This window comes from Panulirus ornatus, chromosome 67 (genome assembly GCF_036320965.1).
Source record: "Panulirus ornatus isolate Po-2019 chromosome 67, ASM3632096v1, whole genome shotgun sequence".
Classification (NCBI taxonomy): domain Eukaryota; kingdom Metazoa; phylum Arthropoda; class Malacostraca; order Decapoda; family Palinuridae; genus Panulirus; species Panulirus ornatus.
Window position 1 is genome coordinate 5,299,755 of NC_092290.1, and position 15,071 is coordinate 5,314,825.

Sequence of the window (15,071 nt, forward strand, 5' to 3'; positions counted from 1 at the left end):
GTCCCAGGAACAGAAGATGGAAATCAACCTATGAATATCAATACATCCCAAAAGATCAAACACTTTTCTTTTTACACCATTCAAGCAACACAACAACATCCTATATATCTTTAAAGCTTGAGTTTGAAGCAAAATGCAGAAAGCATCGGACCCAATAAAAAAGGAGCCTAACCTTCCAAACAGAGATATTACCATATAGCTCATGCCCGTATTGATAACTTGTCTCCCTAACATTATCCTTATACAAACTTGATCTGAATAAAATTCTTAGTGATGCTCTTTGACAGTACTTTTTTAACTAAGTTACATGGTTTTATAAAATAGAAGCTTAGTTATGGAAGGTCTAAAACAGTCAACTGAGCACACTCACCATCTGGGAAGCTCTGGTTTGATTTCCTGAATAGCCCTCAAAGGGCATTCCAAGCAGACTTCGATCACCTTCCCACATGGATTTCTGAAGACGAAGATGAAAGAATTTTGTTAACAATTATTTTCTAGAATGGCAACCATAAGTGTAAACATGGTTGAATGAGTATAAAGTTAGCATGAATGAAGAGCAGATATGAGTATTTTGGAACAATCATCAAAATGAGGTTCCATGGAACACTTGTCACCTGCATTCTACCATAGTTACTAGGACTGAAACAAGAATGGCTGAAAATATTGTCTGAAAAATATCAGAAACAACCGTACTGAATTCCATGGCTAAAAGTGAAATTTTCTTGAAGTTGTAAGTCAAGTTCCTAGTTAAACCTTTTCACCAAAGGCCTAACAGGCAAAATCCAAGCTAGAGTGATGGGTCTTTTGTTAGTCAATTTTTTAGGTGCTGGGAAAAAAGTTTTCAAAATTCATGACAAATTTTTCAAGTTATGACCAAAACTATGATGCAGGTTACAGTGTGACTCTCAGTGACAAACAAATGAACACATGACAGACAACAATGACAATGATGAACAAAGCAATCCCTAAGTATTTGGCATGTTACACAGGCAATACAAAACTTGAATCAATTGCATAATGGGAGAAAAGAAATTACAGTAGCAACAGGTAGGATAATCTATATGCTGCAATTGTAGGGAATACTACGAACATTCAATAAAAATGGAAGCGTGATTAAGGAGATATATTGCTAAGAGGTTACTAAATTTGTGCCCAGCACTAAAGTTATGAATCATGATTGCTACTTTTACTCATTATGCATTTTACTTTCAAATACCTAATAGTGAGGACGGAAAGCTTAAGTTCTTGTCGACAAGCACACACAGAACAGAGGATACTGAAATCTAAAATTTCAGAAAAAAATGGAATGGGTTATGTGGGATATATGTAACAGTGGGCATGTACTGAACATACACATTTTTGTCACCATGATACCTAGAAGATGGAAGAAAAAAAAAAATATATATTTTCATAAATAAAGAAAATGAGAGAATCTGTGTACTATGTAGGGGTTATGAGATACTTCAACAGGGAACAGCACATCAGATTATTCTTTCTATCTTTCAAATCTGTTTGTCATTCCTCCCTTAGCAATATAATGCTAAGAACAGACAACTGAGCATGAGAGGACTTCAATCTTCCAACCCTTAAGTGTCTTCTATAACCCACATAAGACATGGGTTATCATACATTAGTAACCATGAACCCCGAAGAACATTGGGTCATAGTGTGACATTATATTACAAATTCATAGAGCAAAGCTAAGTTTTCAAAGAGGCAACAGATTAAAAAAAAAATCAATTTCCATTTAATTTTCTTTTTGATTAATAATATTTACAGAAAGGTTTCTAAGGTATAATGCCTTTCATAAGGATATCAAAGCAAAATTATATTCGATTCTTATCTTATTCCAGCTACTGAAAGTCAACTTATAAAAGACATCGTTTTCATATTCTTAATAAGTAAGGTCTATCAAACTTCAAAATTATAAAACAAGCAGTATAAAGGAAAATAACATCAACAAACATAAATATCACACACAGAAATGAATAAATCTACTTTCGGAGTAATTAACAAAACATTCATCCCAACCCAATCCCAATTCACCATTACCTCCCTCAATCCTTTACCAGCATTCTCAGTACAAATCACTAAATATCACCTGCCTTATCAGTGAATTAGCTACAGATGCTGAACCTAAGAGTCTAATTAACATCATGATAGTGGCATTACGATGGTAAGCTGTTTGTGGTATGTATAGTCTATCATATGTTAATTACACTTTGGAAATTTTTGGTCTGGAATGGAACCCTCTTTATAACATAGGTTTCAAACCTAAGACATTCTGCTAGATCTAAAGATCACTAGGAAAGTAGCCCCATCATCCACTGAGAACCCAATGTTCTACTTCTGATGACTTGAGATGAGATATATGAATGCAGAAGAAAAGGCATCCAATTAACTTTCCCAAGCAGTTAGCAGAAAGCCAGAAGACACTGATGATACAGTTTAGCTAATACGCTGTAAAGGTACATGAAAAGTGTATTAAGACTATGAGGGTGTTACATTTGTATGTAATGACAGTTTGGGGGTGTGTAAATGAAGAAAATTAAAAGTAAACGGTGACAAACACAAGGTTGTGAGGTGCAAAGGGGTGGGGAACATTAGCATAGGATGCCGCAGAGTATCTAAAAGCAAAAGACCAGCAGGACATGAAGTGCTTCAGCTAATCAAAAGCAGACCCAGCAGTGAAGAAGCATGGTGGCTAAATTAAGGCACAAAGAATGTAAGAAAGGAAAGAAAGTGTAAGGCCAAAGGCAGGTACATCTGAAGGTACAGTGGTCACAACACTATGTGGATGCAAAGGAAAGAAAGGTGTGTGTGTGCAGGAAACTAAATGCTTGAGGAAGCATTGTAGTACAAGATGGGTTGATTGTGTAAGAAAAGTGATTTTCAGTATTATATTTGGCAGTAAACAAAGTCCCATTCTGAGGACCTATTAATAATGCTGAAATGGGGTGGGCAGATGGAAATCAAGATGAGGAGAGAATGACAAAGAAGACCTATGAATCAGAGGCAGAGCAAGCAGGGAAAAAGGGGACATAATGAAGAAGATGGAATAACCGAGTTCAGGAGGCTATCCAAACCTACATATTCATGAGAGTAAGAGCTGTGCATTGGATGGAGAATTGGAATGATATTGTGTATGGCTGGCAACGTGATGTTAATGGGCTGAACCAATGCAAACGAAGAAGTTAATATAAATCATGGAATAGTCTGTGAGGCATGGCTGTGGATGATAGACTCTAATTTCAGTAAGTCATATATGAGAGACTGTTGTGCTTGAATGATGTCCCTGTTTGTCTGCTTCTGACTCTCAATTCTGAAGGCATGAAAAACAATCTGGTATCAGAAAATATATTCAGCTTACCCCTTGAAGTCCTGATGCTCCAGGAAGGGCCTGTGCTACAAGGTCTTCCATAGTTTGTGGTTGATTGGTAGGCCTTATCCCCTGAGGATTAAACCCTGTTCCTACAGTTTCCCCTGATAAACTGCCACCAGAATGATCACCATGTTGAAGAGAATAATTCAAACTGGGGTCAGGGTCTTTTGACTGAATAGATTCTTTGGTTTCTTCAGCTTCAGAATAATCCTCCTGAGGTTCTTCTTTTACAAGAGGATCATCCATCACCAACTGGAGGGTTAAGTTAGAGTTACATATCTATAATACATCAAGCATGTGTATACATATAACCTATAATAAACCAATTCAAATCCTCTCACTGTTGCTTCCCAAGTTTCATACGCAAAGGATAAAATTGCCTTTCTTAATATGTATATTTCTTTCATTTCCAACAAACCAGACTTCTTCCATTAAAACAAGCAAATATATATGTCAAAAGCAAATACAGCAAAAGCTACAAACACTACAAAACAAAGCACTCAAGACAATGAAATAGCAGTCTAACAATCATATAAACATTCAACACCAGTGTAACAAAACAAAAACACTTCCAATACAACTTCATTGTATTATGTTCCGCACTCAATCCTTTGCAACACCACTAGACCCTTCCCATCTAAACTGCTTCATAACCAGCTATTAACCACCAAGGGGAAATAAAAACTTTATCCTAGCTTCATGCTTCAGTAACCTGTACTTACAGATCCCCCCCCCCTTCTCCAAGCAAGCAAAACAGTGTCAAAATATAAAAGCTAAAATTACCTAACAAGTAAAGAGCAACAACCCTCCCAACCTTTTATCAAATATCACTCCAGACATACAACATCTACAACCATACTCCCTGGGATGCACAAGTTACCTCTTCTCATATATGAGAAAGGGTAAGCCGCCTAACAAACACTAATCAATCTATCTTTTTTCATACATATTCGCCATTTCCCACATTAGCAAGGTAGCATTAAGAATACAAGGACTGAGCCTTAGAGGGAAAATCCTCGCTTGGCCCCCTTCTCTGTTCCTTCTTTTGGAAGGGGAGGATTTCCAGCCCCCTACTCCCTCCCCTTTTAATCGCCTTTTACAACACGCAGGGAATACATGGGAAGTATTTTTTCTCCCCTATCCCCAGGGATTGGGGAGAAACACTTAACTCATACCACTCTTATTTGAAGAATCACTTTTGTCCACCCTTACTCATTTACTAACAACTGCATCTCACCACTCACTACCCTTTTACACATGCCCACTTCCCATCTGGATGCCACACACTGCTCCTTCACACATCAGTACTGCTTCCCGAGATGACTCCTATCACTCATACACTCCCGTCTTCATTCATTCTCACCTTTTTGCCATTCTAAACTTAATCTCTCCCGGCTTATCTTCACACAAGCCTCTTTTCCAAGTTCACTCACACATAAACATATGTAAAAAACAAATAAGACTTACTTCATGCTGTGTGGTGCTAGCTAGCTCATTACTGGAGTTTGTAGGTCCAGGGGTAGTATTGATGTCAGTCTGAGAGGTACATCCTGACTCACGATTGGCTGGATGTGGTACTTCAGGGGATGACTCTGTGACAGTTGCATTTGACAACTGAGTCTCTGGACTTGGTGGTACTGGTCCTGGACTAGAACTAGATGAGGCTCTGAGTGGATCTCTCGTCCTTGGAGGTACTCTGAATGGTTCTCTGTAACTTGCTGGTGACCTTGATATAGGATCCCTCCCTCCCTTGTCCCCTGAAGTATGTCCTATTCTCTGTGAGACTGGAGATACTTCCTCTGGTCTCCTACGTTTAGCTTCTGGTCCATCATTAACCCAAGGTATACTCCTCTTACCATCATGTGATGACTCTGGTTCACTAGGTGCCTCATCAGGTACTGCTAAGCCTTTTATTCTTAGGCATTCAGCAGCTTTAATAAGTCCTGATAAATCACTCTGTAAAACATTCACTTCACCCACGTACATATAGTTCAACAGTGCCTCCAAATCCTCATGTCTAATATCTTTTAACACTATGATTGGATGTTTACAACTTGTCCTTTCAAACATTTGTTCAAAGTAATCACTACATGTTGATAACACCAGTTTGTGCACAGGGTAGAATTTTCCATCACAGGCAACAGTCACATCACAGTAAGACTCCTGTAAGCAGACAGAAAACACAATCACATAATGTTATGCATTAAAAAAAGCAAACTATCGAAGAACTCAAAAAATCATATTATTTCCTTGTAATTACTGTTGTTCCTGAAAGAAAGAATTTTCATCGTACACATACAATGGGGATTTATGAGAGCCATCAACTCAGGCTCACATAACACCATAGCCTACTTCACTAAGTGAGTTTATGTCCTAATTCAAATTATTCACATTTGAGGCATTTCTATCTTCTTACATGAAATGGTTGCAAAAACTTTGGATATCAACTGTCTAACTGCAGCCAATCAAGATATTTAGCAGGCAATCAGAATTGTTTTCCTATCGGATCCAACGTGGTGAGACACTACCTTCAAATGTATAGATTTTAATTCTATAGTTTTTTAATATGAGGGGTCTACATCAATATCCAGGAAAACCATGCCTATAAGTCTTGCGTACTCTTCAAATGGAATGAGAAGGCCTTTTGATATTATATCAGAATTGCTATATTTTCATCTTCACATACAAATTGTCTGAAAAGACGTCAATGAACAAACAACATGACTGCATCTATGATTGAAATTTACTAAGAAACACCTAAGGAACTACCTCACCAGTGCTTTGCAAATCTAGCAAATCCATTCTAAACCCTTTCAACTTTTATTTATTTGTTTTCCTTCTCCGGATAAACTTTCTTTAACTTTACAACAAAGGCATCCCAAATTTCTTTCCTTATTACTGTGCAAATGCTTCCTAAGTGTAATAAGACTGCCATAAAGAATAAATATCTACGCAAATAAGTAAAAATAACTGTAATACTGCAGCTTAACGTCCTTTACACAAAATGAGCTATGGAAAATACTAAAAAGAATGAAGAAGCTTACAGATGGAAAATATGGAAGAAACAGCATCTCTAAAAACAGAGATCGGGAATACAAGTTTTAGACATGGTTTAACTTCACTAAACATTACAGAATACTTCAAGGAAATATACTAGAACACTATATAATATGTGCATTTGTACCAGACACATGAGAGATGACTATATGATAAATATAAGTTTATAAGTCTACTGCACAATGAGAAAAAAGAAGCTACTCAAAAAGTTACATCTCTTTTCTATCACCTTTCACTAATGATACAAAATATGAATCCATATCAAGTATCCACTTTCTAACTTAAATGGAAGTACCTAAAGAATCTTTCACGATTATTTTAGCCATAGATTATTTATCTATAAACCTTCAAGAAATGAAAGCCAAACAGCAGTGTTTGAAGTACCTAGTGAACAATTCTTTGTGTTGGTCTGCATATCACAAAAGGCAAGCAAGAAAACATATGCACGGAAAGAATTATGGAATCAAGAAAAAACAGAAATTAGAGGAATTTACATTAATTTTTGTCACTTAGGTCTTGAGAGTGATCTATGGCAATAGATTGGTAGTTCTAAGAAAAATGTTATGGTACACGTTGCTGTTCTAATGATAATCTTAACAATTTCAGCGCTACAGCACATCAACATCATCCTCACCTTTCGTCTGACAGTGGAGAGCACATGCAGGAAGGTGGAACGGTGATTGTTCCATTTAAGGGACAGTAAACCACCATCCATGGCCACCCCACTTGTGTGGTAAAGAATTACTCTGGAATAAATTCAATTGTCTATTAAAAATTGCTCTATTAAGGACATTCTAAGTATGGTATCAGCCTCCTAGACATTATGAAAGTACTTTGAATTGGGAATAAATAAGAAAAAAAATCACTACAAATTACTGCAATACTGTATTAATAAATGCTAATATGAAATAAGCACATGTTCCTAAGCATACGTATAAAGAATTACATTTTTTCTTTACTACAAAAACAGGAAAGACATACGTGGCAGAACTGACAAGCTATCTGAAATGCTGACGTGCTGTACCTTAGAAAAAATGACAAGACTCCACCAACTCTATGGCCACGTAATAAATTTCCAGTTGCATTCCATTAAAGTCTCAATTTCTAGCAAAATAGAAATTGAGGGTAATATCACAAAGATGAGAGTGAATAGACATGACACAAAGGATGCATTGTGTGTACATGGCTTTAGAAAGTTTACTTATGACAGTAACAAAGCAATGATGTAGGAAAATGTCTGAAAAATTGATGAAATAAAACAAGTAACAGTAGGCAAATGATAAAATGAGGAGCCATGTAGCTTTAAATCAGCTTGTAAACCTTATAGCACATCAAAACCTAAAAAGAGAATCCCCTAACTTCATCTTATTCACAAGATAATGACTTACATATACCAACATTCAATTCTTCTGATGGTGAATACTGCATGACATTCAGACCAAAAGGAAATCTTTGAACAAGTAAGGATTCACATTATCAGAATGGAGACCAAATAAACTTTTTAAAAATATACACACAATAAAGCAATAAACTGCTAATACAAATATAAATCTCAAGAGATGACTGGGTCTCCTTTAATTTTTCCAGGCGAATCCTGCTGACCATAATGAATCCATAATAAGCTCTATTTCAGCATTTTGGGATATGAAAAACTTGAAGTCAAGCTACAGTTCACCATTTACCAAAAAATAATAAATAAAAAAAATCAGCCTAAGGTGTGCCACTTACCTCGAGGTACTTACTGAATAGCATCACTACCCATCTAAAAGTATTATGTTTGGCTAAATTCCATCATTTGTCTGATCGATTCTCCAACGATCTAAAAATAATGAGTGAAGTCTATAGAGGTCACTCAGAGACTCCCACAGTCTATGTTCGAATTAAGTCAATTACACTTAAAACATCACAGGCATTTCAGAATCCTTTATATGCATAATCCTATCAAGAAACTGATCATATTTAGCCCTAATATACCCTTCTTCATGAACGCATCTCATGATCGTAAAATAATACTCCTAAGACGACAAGATTCCCCACAAAAATAATCAATGAAAGGAAGATTTCGCAGTTGCTAACCTCCTAGTATTACTGGGTTTAAGAGAAATTATCAATAATATCTGTGGTATAAATATGACACGAAGGGCTTCAAACAGTCACTCCCAAGCCCCGTTATCCACTTACAAGGGTGAAGTTAAGTGCTTGTCCCGACGAACAACATAGCGGTCACACAATGTTCCTCCCAGCGGCAACTCCCTCCGCCATTATTCTTAGTATCCAATACATTAAACTTATAAGTATATACTTAAAATAAGAGTCTACAATGTTTGCTTCCCATTTCTGTTAATCCCAAGATCTAATTCACGATCTTACCTAAGATATGCCTTGGATTTTGATCACAAGCGAATTTTCCGTGGCCTATCCTTCATTTTGTTTATAACTTGCCTTGATACCCCTTATGTCATGAAAGAAAAATGTATTACACTAGGTAAATATTTATGTCACAACGTGCAAATCTTTACATTTCTACCATACTTATATAGTCATAGCAATTCTATTTTGTAGATAACATCAGTCAAGGAAAAATATTGAGATAAGATTTCTGACGTCGATCAACTACATGACTCGTGTTTAGAGTTAATAAAGTCAAGACGCTGCTTTTGATTATATACAATAACTTGTCAGTTAATTTTCCTACAGGACTGTCTATGATTTATCCTTCTCTTTAGAATTACATATAGAGTCTACTCCACAAATACGGCAATGTATATTTAGTAAAGGGCGTATATAAGCCTCACATAGAGCACTAAATCTGCAGTGTATTGTCAGGATCCCCATCTCACCCAGTGGGGTTCAAGGGTCATCTTTGTGTGGTTGGTTGGCTGGCTTTTTTCATGCTTTAGGCCTATCGTCCATCGTAGACATTAAACCGGCCCACGGTAGATTATAAGCTATCAAAAAACTTGAATACTTTCTAATTATAAGAGGTACATTGTACACACTAGCTACATATATGGCTCTTCTCCCGAGTATGGAAACACATAGCTTGGGTACTGGGAGCATAATGAGTAAAGGCTGTGTGAAGAGAAAGCTAAAAAGTTGTCTAAGAAGGAAAGGGGAATTATCTTGATATAGAGGTCCATGTATATTAAAGATTCCATTTACTACCACCATCCGATTTGGTTGCTTTTAATAAACGTTTATAGGCATGTTCTGCATATGTGCTAAAGTCTGAGGGATTAATATGGATGAAAAGTAAAGTGAGTCCATATTATAAGTGTGAAAAAGGGTATATCTATAGATATCTGTCTTAATATAGTATGCTGCATTGCTGCTAATTTTAGGTTTCGAACCCGGGCGGGCCCTAGCCTAATTCATTGTAAGCACTGCTGATCTCTATGCCATACTCCGTGGATAATCAAACAACAAAAAACATTATTTATTCTTTAAATTACATAAAACATAAGAACAAGGAGTTGGAGTTGATTGAAGCACCCATCAGGCGGGAAACGGCCAAGTGCTGTCCTTATATCTTTCTTACTGCAGATCTGCTGTGTCCATCTTTATGCATTACAAATTTATAAAATTCAGATATGTATTCACCTACTAGCAGTCCAACCCAATGGTTTTCTATTCCATTCATCCATCCATTGATCCATAAATTCCCGTGATCTACCAGTCCAACCCTGCTCACCCCATGTACCCACCCTCAGAGTATTCACATATATCCATTTAAAACAAGCAGCAGCCTCCAACCCAAGCAATGGGAGGGGGTCACATTACAATTAAAAACATTAGATCAAAACAGAAGTGTTTAAGGAAATCAATGTAAATTTACAAAAGGAAACTTTTTCACAAAAATCACAATCCTGTCCATGTAAATCAAATTTTATAGAAAGTAGGGCTTCAAGCCTCTCTCTAATTAACCGTGTGTGCTAATTAATAAGGTTATTTCTACCTAATACCGTGTTTCCTGTGGGACAGGATGAGTATAAGCACTAATGACTATCTCACTTAAATCCATTCTTAATCTGTCTGAACTTTTCCCCCAGCTGTGTTTAACTCCAGGCTGAGGCCTGAGGTTTTAGGTCAGGTCAGGTCAGTGTACCTGTGGGTCTTGCCAGGTAAGGGTGGCTGGCTGCTCCTCATCTCTTGTGAATATGTGAGTATATCAAAAGTTGTATTTTCGGCTGCAGAGTTACTTACCATACTCTCATTTGCGAGTTCTCTTTATTTCCTTGTGTGAAACAAGACTCCTGTCCTCTTGTATGTTTACTCTGAGTGCAAACAGGAATATTATTTGCTCTGAGTGCACACAACACTTTCAACTCATTGAACTGTTTACTGTAACCATGGCTGCTCTGTGAATAGTTTTACCACAAAGTTTCTACTACATTGTTTACTTCGTAAATATTGATTAATATATCATTTGGTTTAGTAAGTACTACACACTAAATTGTATTTCGTGAATACTATTTAGTACAGTTTACTCGAATTACTGACAATGGGTGGGTGCCCAAAGCGTATGATAGAAAGTGTAACACGTACATCCCTGGGAAGTGTAGTTTCAGATCGGTGAACGTCTGGTGTGTGGTGTAAAGCTTATCATTTGAACTTTGAAACTGGTGGTTACTTATGGAGTGTTTCCTCTTGGAAAGAACTGAAATCTGAGGTGGGACTGTATGGGGAATATTTCTGCTTCACTGGGTAAGTGTGAAGAATTTAGGGCTTAATGGCATCCAGTGATTGCTATTTTGTGTGACTTGCAGCTTTATGTTATAGTTGCATTTAACATGGTAGCTAGGTGTTACTAGGTTCTGCATGTAAAAGGTTACAGCGCAAGCAAAAAGTCATCTTTTGCGAGGCTGTATCATTGAGTACAGTCTCATCAAAGAATGCATCACTCCAAAGGGGGTGTTGGATCACACCTGCACTCTCATAGAAACTGTGGTAATTATTAATAAATAACTAAATGGATGAGGCGTCGTTCAACTTAAAAGTTCCTTTCACACATAAACACCTGAAAGTGGACAACATAATTAAATGATGCGAATTTAAGTCTCCCTTATCACCTTCTCTAAACTGCTCTCTGGCGTTCAGTTCATAATAATCATGCTACATTGGGACTTACAAATATCTTTTTTTGATATAATGTTTATCATTTTTAGTTATCATTATTCAAATATCTTACTCTGCATTAGTTTAATGAGTGTTATGCGTCCCTGTGACTTGAGTGTGATGCTTTGTTCTACTGTTTTGCAGGTTGGTGGCGGTGGTGACATTTATATTAACGGCGACGTTTGCAGACATCACTATCGCCCTCACATTCTTCCCCAGTCTCTCTCATGGATCCTACCACGGCCACATACCACTTACATCCTCAAACGGTGCTAATTTATGTCTAATTATACACAGCCTAATTTGCTGCTTGCTTTCTCTCAAATTACCAATGTCTGATTTATTGCATTGATCGCTCAATAGTCAACCTTCCATATTTCGTACATTACTCGATATATTGGACAGAACCACATATGTTACCTGTATTGTTCGTTTTACCGATACTGATGTCGCATATTCTTTGTATTGCTCAACTTATCAATCTCCTATGGAGCTCTATACTGCTCAGCATACACCAACCATGGCTTCATGTTGTCTATATTGCCCAGCAGAACAGCCACAACCTCATATATTTGTCTTTACAGCTCACTGCTACAGTCACACACACGTTCCTCCATTGCTCATTAAACCCAACATAACCTCCATTTCTACATAATTCAGTTTATGAACCAAAGCCGTATGTAGTGTATGTAATGAACACACCCTCATAATGCATGAATTTGCTTATTGTACCAACCAGTCTCTTATGTTGGTCTACATTACTTATTTTACGCTAGTCACAGTCTTGTATGCAGCATGAACTCCATTGTTAGTTCATGGCTTGTTATATAAGTGATAGATAAATTTACTATACGCACAAAATAATCTAATGCCATTTTGATAAATCTCGCGCTCCATCGTACCATGCTCCTATAATACTAAATGTGCTTGTCTTAACTAGGATATGAGACTGTGCATCTCTCTTTCCTTCACTCTTGTTAGAGGTGATTTTATAGAGATAATTGTCTTACAGTGCAATAATTGTCTTTGTACAGACCCATCCTCAAAGCCAGGCTCAGCCGTGACATTCCCAGAGGAAGGCAAACATGAGCAGACGATAGGGAGGTCACCTGCACCCCTACACCAGCCCCCTCTCCTTTGGGCGTCACCTCACTCGCATGCCCCCAGCAGTGACGCCGGGTACAACGTCGTGACGGTGAATGTGATGGAAGTGGTGACGACGACCAGCGTCACAACAGTCACGAGGACTCGCGTCACACCGGCCACAGAGGGTGACGGCCATCAGCGCACGACCACTACACATACACTGCTGGCACCAACATTTACTGTTCTCTCGTCCACCACGACCACTACTACAGTTTGGGTTCCTTGCCGCCTCACTACCACCCTCTGCTACACCCGCTACCACACCACCACCACACCTACCACAACGTGGATCAGGCCGCATCCAGTTACCATCACCAGCACAGTCCGTAAGGATTGCCAAGGGCGACCTACCAGTAAAGACTGGTTCGACTGGTAAAGTCACTTTCAACCCGAGGGGTTATTATTTCCCCTGGCATCAATTATTGTTTTATTTACCACCCATGCAAACGATTCTGGTGACCAGTTTTATTCATGAAATGTTACAATGATTTTATTATCCCTTAGTTTATTTTACTTGAACATTCTCGAGCCATTTTGTGCAAAAAAAATGATACATAAAGGATTATCACACCAGAAGAGAACCAAGTTAATAATTGATGTTCGCTAAGGGTTTATGGCGTTAAATATATAAAGTAACACTTGATAATCAGTTCACATTTACCTAAGCTTTGACTTAAACCTTACACGTCAGGTCGAAGGTCACACCAACCTACCAGACCAGATGGTAGTTCCGTATTGCTCAGGCATGGGGTTAAGTTCACTATTCAGTCATCATTAAAGTGGAGGAGGGTTGATATACCAAGACTAAAATTGGACTCTGTTATCACTGTTATTATGGTAAGACTGCCAATGAGGCATAGCGTACTTGTGGACCTTACAAGGCACACGCTAGATTCACTAATGAGGCATCGTGTCGCTTAGGGACTTGACAGGACCTGGGATGAGAAAGCCACTCCTTTGGGACCCTTACAGGACCTTTGATCTTGTGTGCCGTATGAGGGACCTTACAGGCTGTGAAGGGGTAGCAGCATGCCCATGAGGATCCTCAAAGGACCAGTGATGAGGAAACATGTCCTTTGGGGACCTTATAGGATCACTAATGAGGCAGCTTGTCTTTCTGGTACCTTACAGGATCTGTAATTGAGGCAGGGTGTCCTTGGGATCATGGAGGGACATGCTGCCTCATCACTGGTCCTTTAAGGTCCCCAAGGACATGCTGCCTCATCACTGGTCCTATAAGGTCCCCAAGGACATGTTGCCTCATCACTGGTCCTGTTAAGTCCTCAAGGATACTTTGCCTCATCACTGGTCTTATATGGTCCTTAAAGGCCAAGGTGCCTCATCACTGGTCCTGTAAAGTTCCCAAAGGACTTCTTGCCTTCTCACTGGTCCTGTAAGGCCCCAAAGGACATGCTAATTGGTCCCATTTGGTCCCAAGTAACACACTGCCTCATCACTGGTCCTGTGAGGGGTCCCCAGGGGCATGATGCAGGGCGTCCTTGAGGACCTTGCAGGTTCTGTGATGAAGCAGGGTGTCCTTGGGAACCTTACAGGACCAGAGATGGGGCAAGTTGCCCTTGGAGACTTTACAGGACCACTAATGAGGCAGCATGTCTCTTGAAGACTTGACAGAATCGGTGATGAGAGGGTACCCTTGAGAATCTTAAAGGACCAGAGATTAGGCAGGTGTCCTTAGGGGACATTACTGTAACAGTTACGAGGCACTATGTCTTTAAGAACTTTACAGGCCCAGGTTTTAAGGCACTGTGTCCCGTGGGAGCATTGCAGGACCAGTGATGAAGCAGTGTTCTTGGGGAACTTACAGAACCAGTGATGAGGCAGTGTGTCCTTTGGGAACCTTGCAGGACAGTGATTAAGCAGTATGTCCACTGGGGATCTCACAGGACTAATGATGAGGCAGCACATCCTTGGGACCAGTGATTAGGTACTGTGTCATTTGGGATTTTACAGGACAAGTGATGGGGCGGCATGTCTCTGAGGTCCCAACATGGCCAATGATGAGCCACAGTTTCCTTGGGGACCTTAAAGGACCAGTGGTGAGACAGTTTGTCCCTGGAAACCTTATCGGACCAATGATAAGGCAGCATGTTCTTGGGGACCACTTATCAGGCAAGATGTATAAAAGAATCTTGTAAGACACTTGAACCACAAATGAGGCAGTCCTCTCCAGTTGTTGACGTAGTTCCTGGTATAGAACACAGTGACAATGGTGTACCAATTGACTAACCTTTTAATTTAAGCACTGTCAGCAATAAATCAAAGAAAAAAATCACATACATTTAGTGATATAGCTTAGATAAATAAGTATCCTACAAAAGTTTGTGTTGTGAGAAACTATTCCCCAAGTTAT

General features: G+C 38.7%; 1 protein-coding gene and 1 long non-coding RNA gene across 11 annotated transcripts in view; one reads left to right on the forward strand and one right to left on the reverse strand.

Moving 5' to 3' along the window:
• LOC139747111 (uncharacterized) overlaps positions 1–8,958 on the reverse strand; it is a 69,057-nt gene extending 60,099 nt beyond the window's left edge. For 9 of the 10 annotated variants that reach the window (XM_071658984.1, XM_071658982.1, XM_071658992.1 and 6 more), the window contains exons 1-5: positions 8,810–8,958; positions 7,074–7,185; positions 4,850–5,545; positions 3,371–3,634; positions 371–454 (exon numbers count right to left, since the gene is read on the reverse strand). In XM_071658984.1, the coding sequence (XP_071515085.1) occupies positions 371–454; positions 3,371–3,634; positions 4,850–5,545; positions 7,074–7,154 (1,125 nt within the window). In that variant the 5' untranslated portion in view covers positions 7,155–7,185; positions 8,810–8,958. Of the gene's footprint in view, positions 1–370; positions 455–3,370; positions 3,635–4,849; positions 5,546–7,073; positions 7,186–8,620; positions 8,672–8,809 lie in introns of those variants that run through there. The other variant, XM_071658983.1, reaches the window with a different exon arrangement.
• A 1,512-nt stretch (positions 8,959–10,470) lies between these two features.
• Positions 10,471–14,993, forward strand: LOC139747112 (uncharacterized). Its single transcript, XR_011712318.1, has 3 exons — positions 10,471–10,598; positions 11,699–11,823; positions 12,589–14,993. It is a non-coding gene; the product is annotated as an uncharacterized lncRNA (long non-coding RNA).
• Positions 14,994–15,071: the final 78 nt, after the last annotated feature.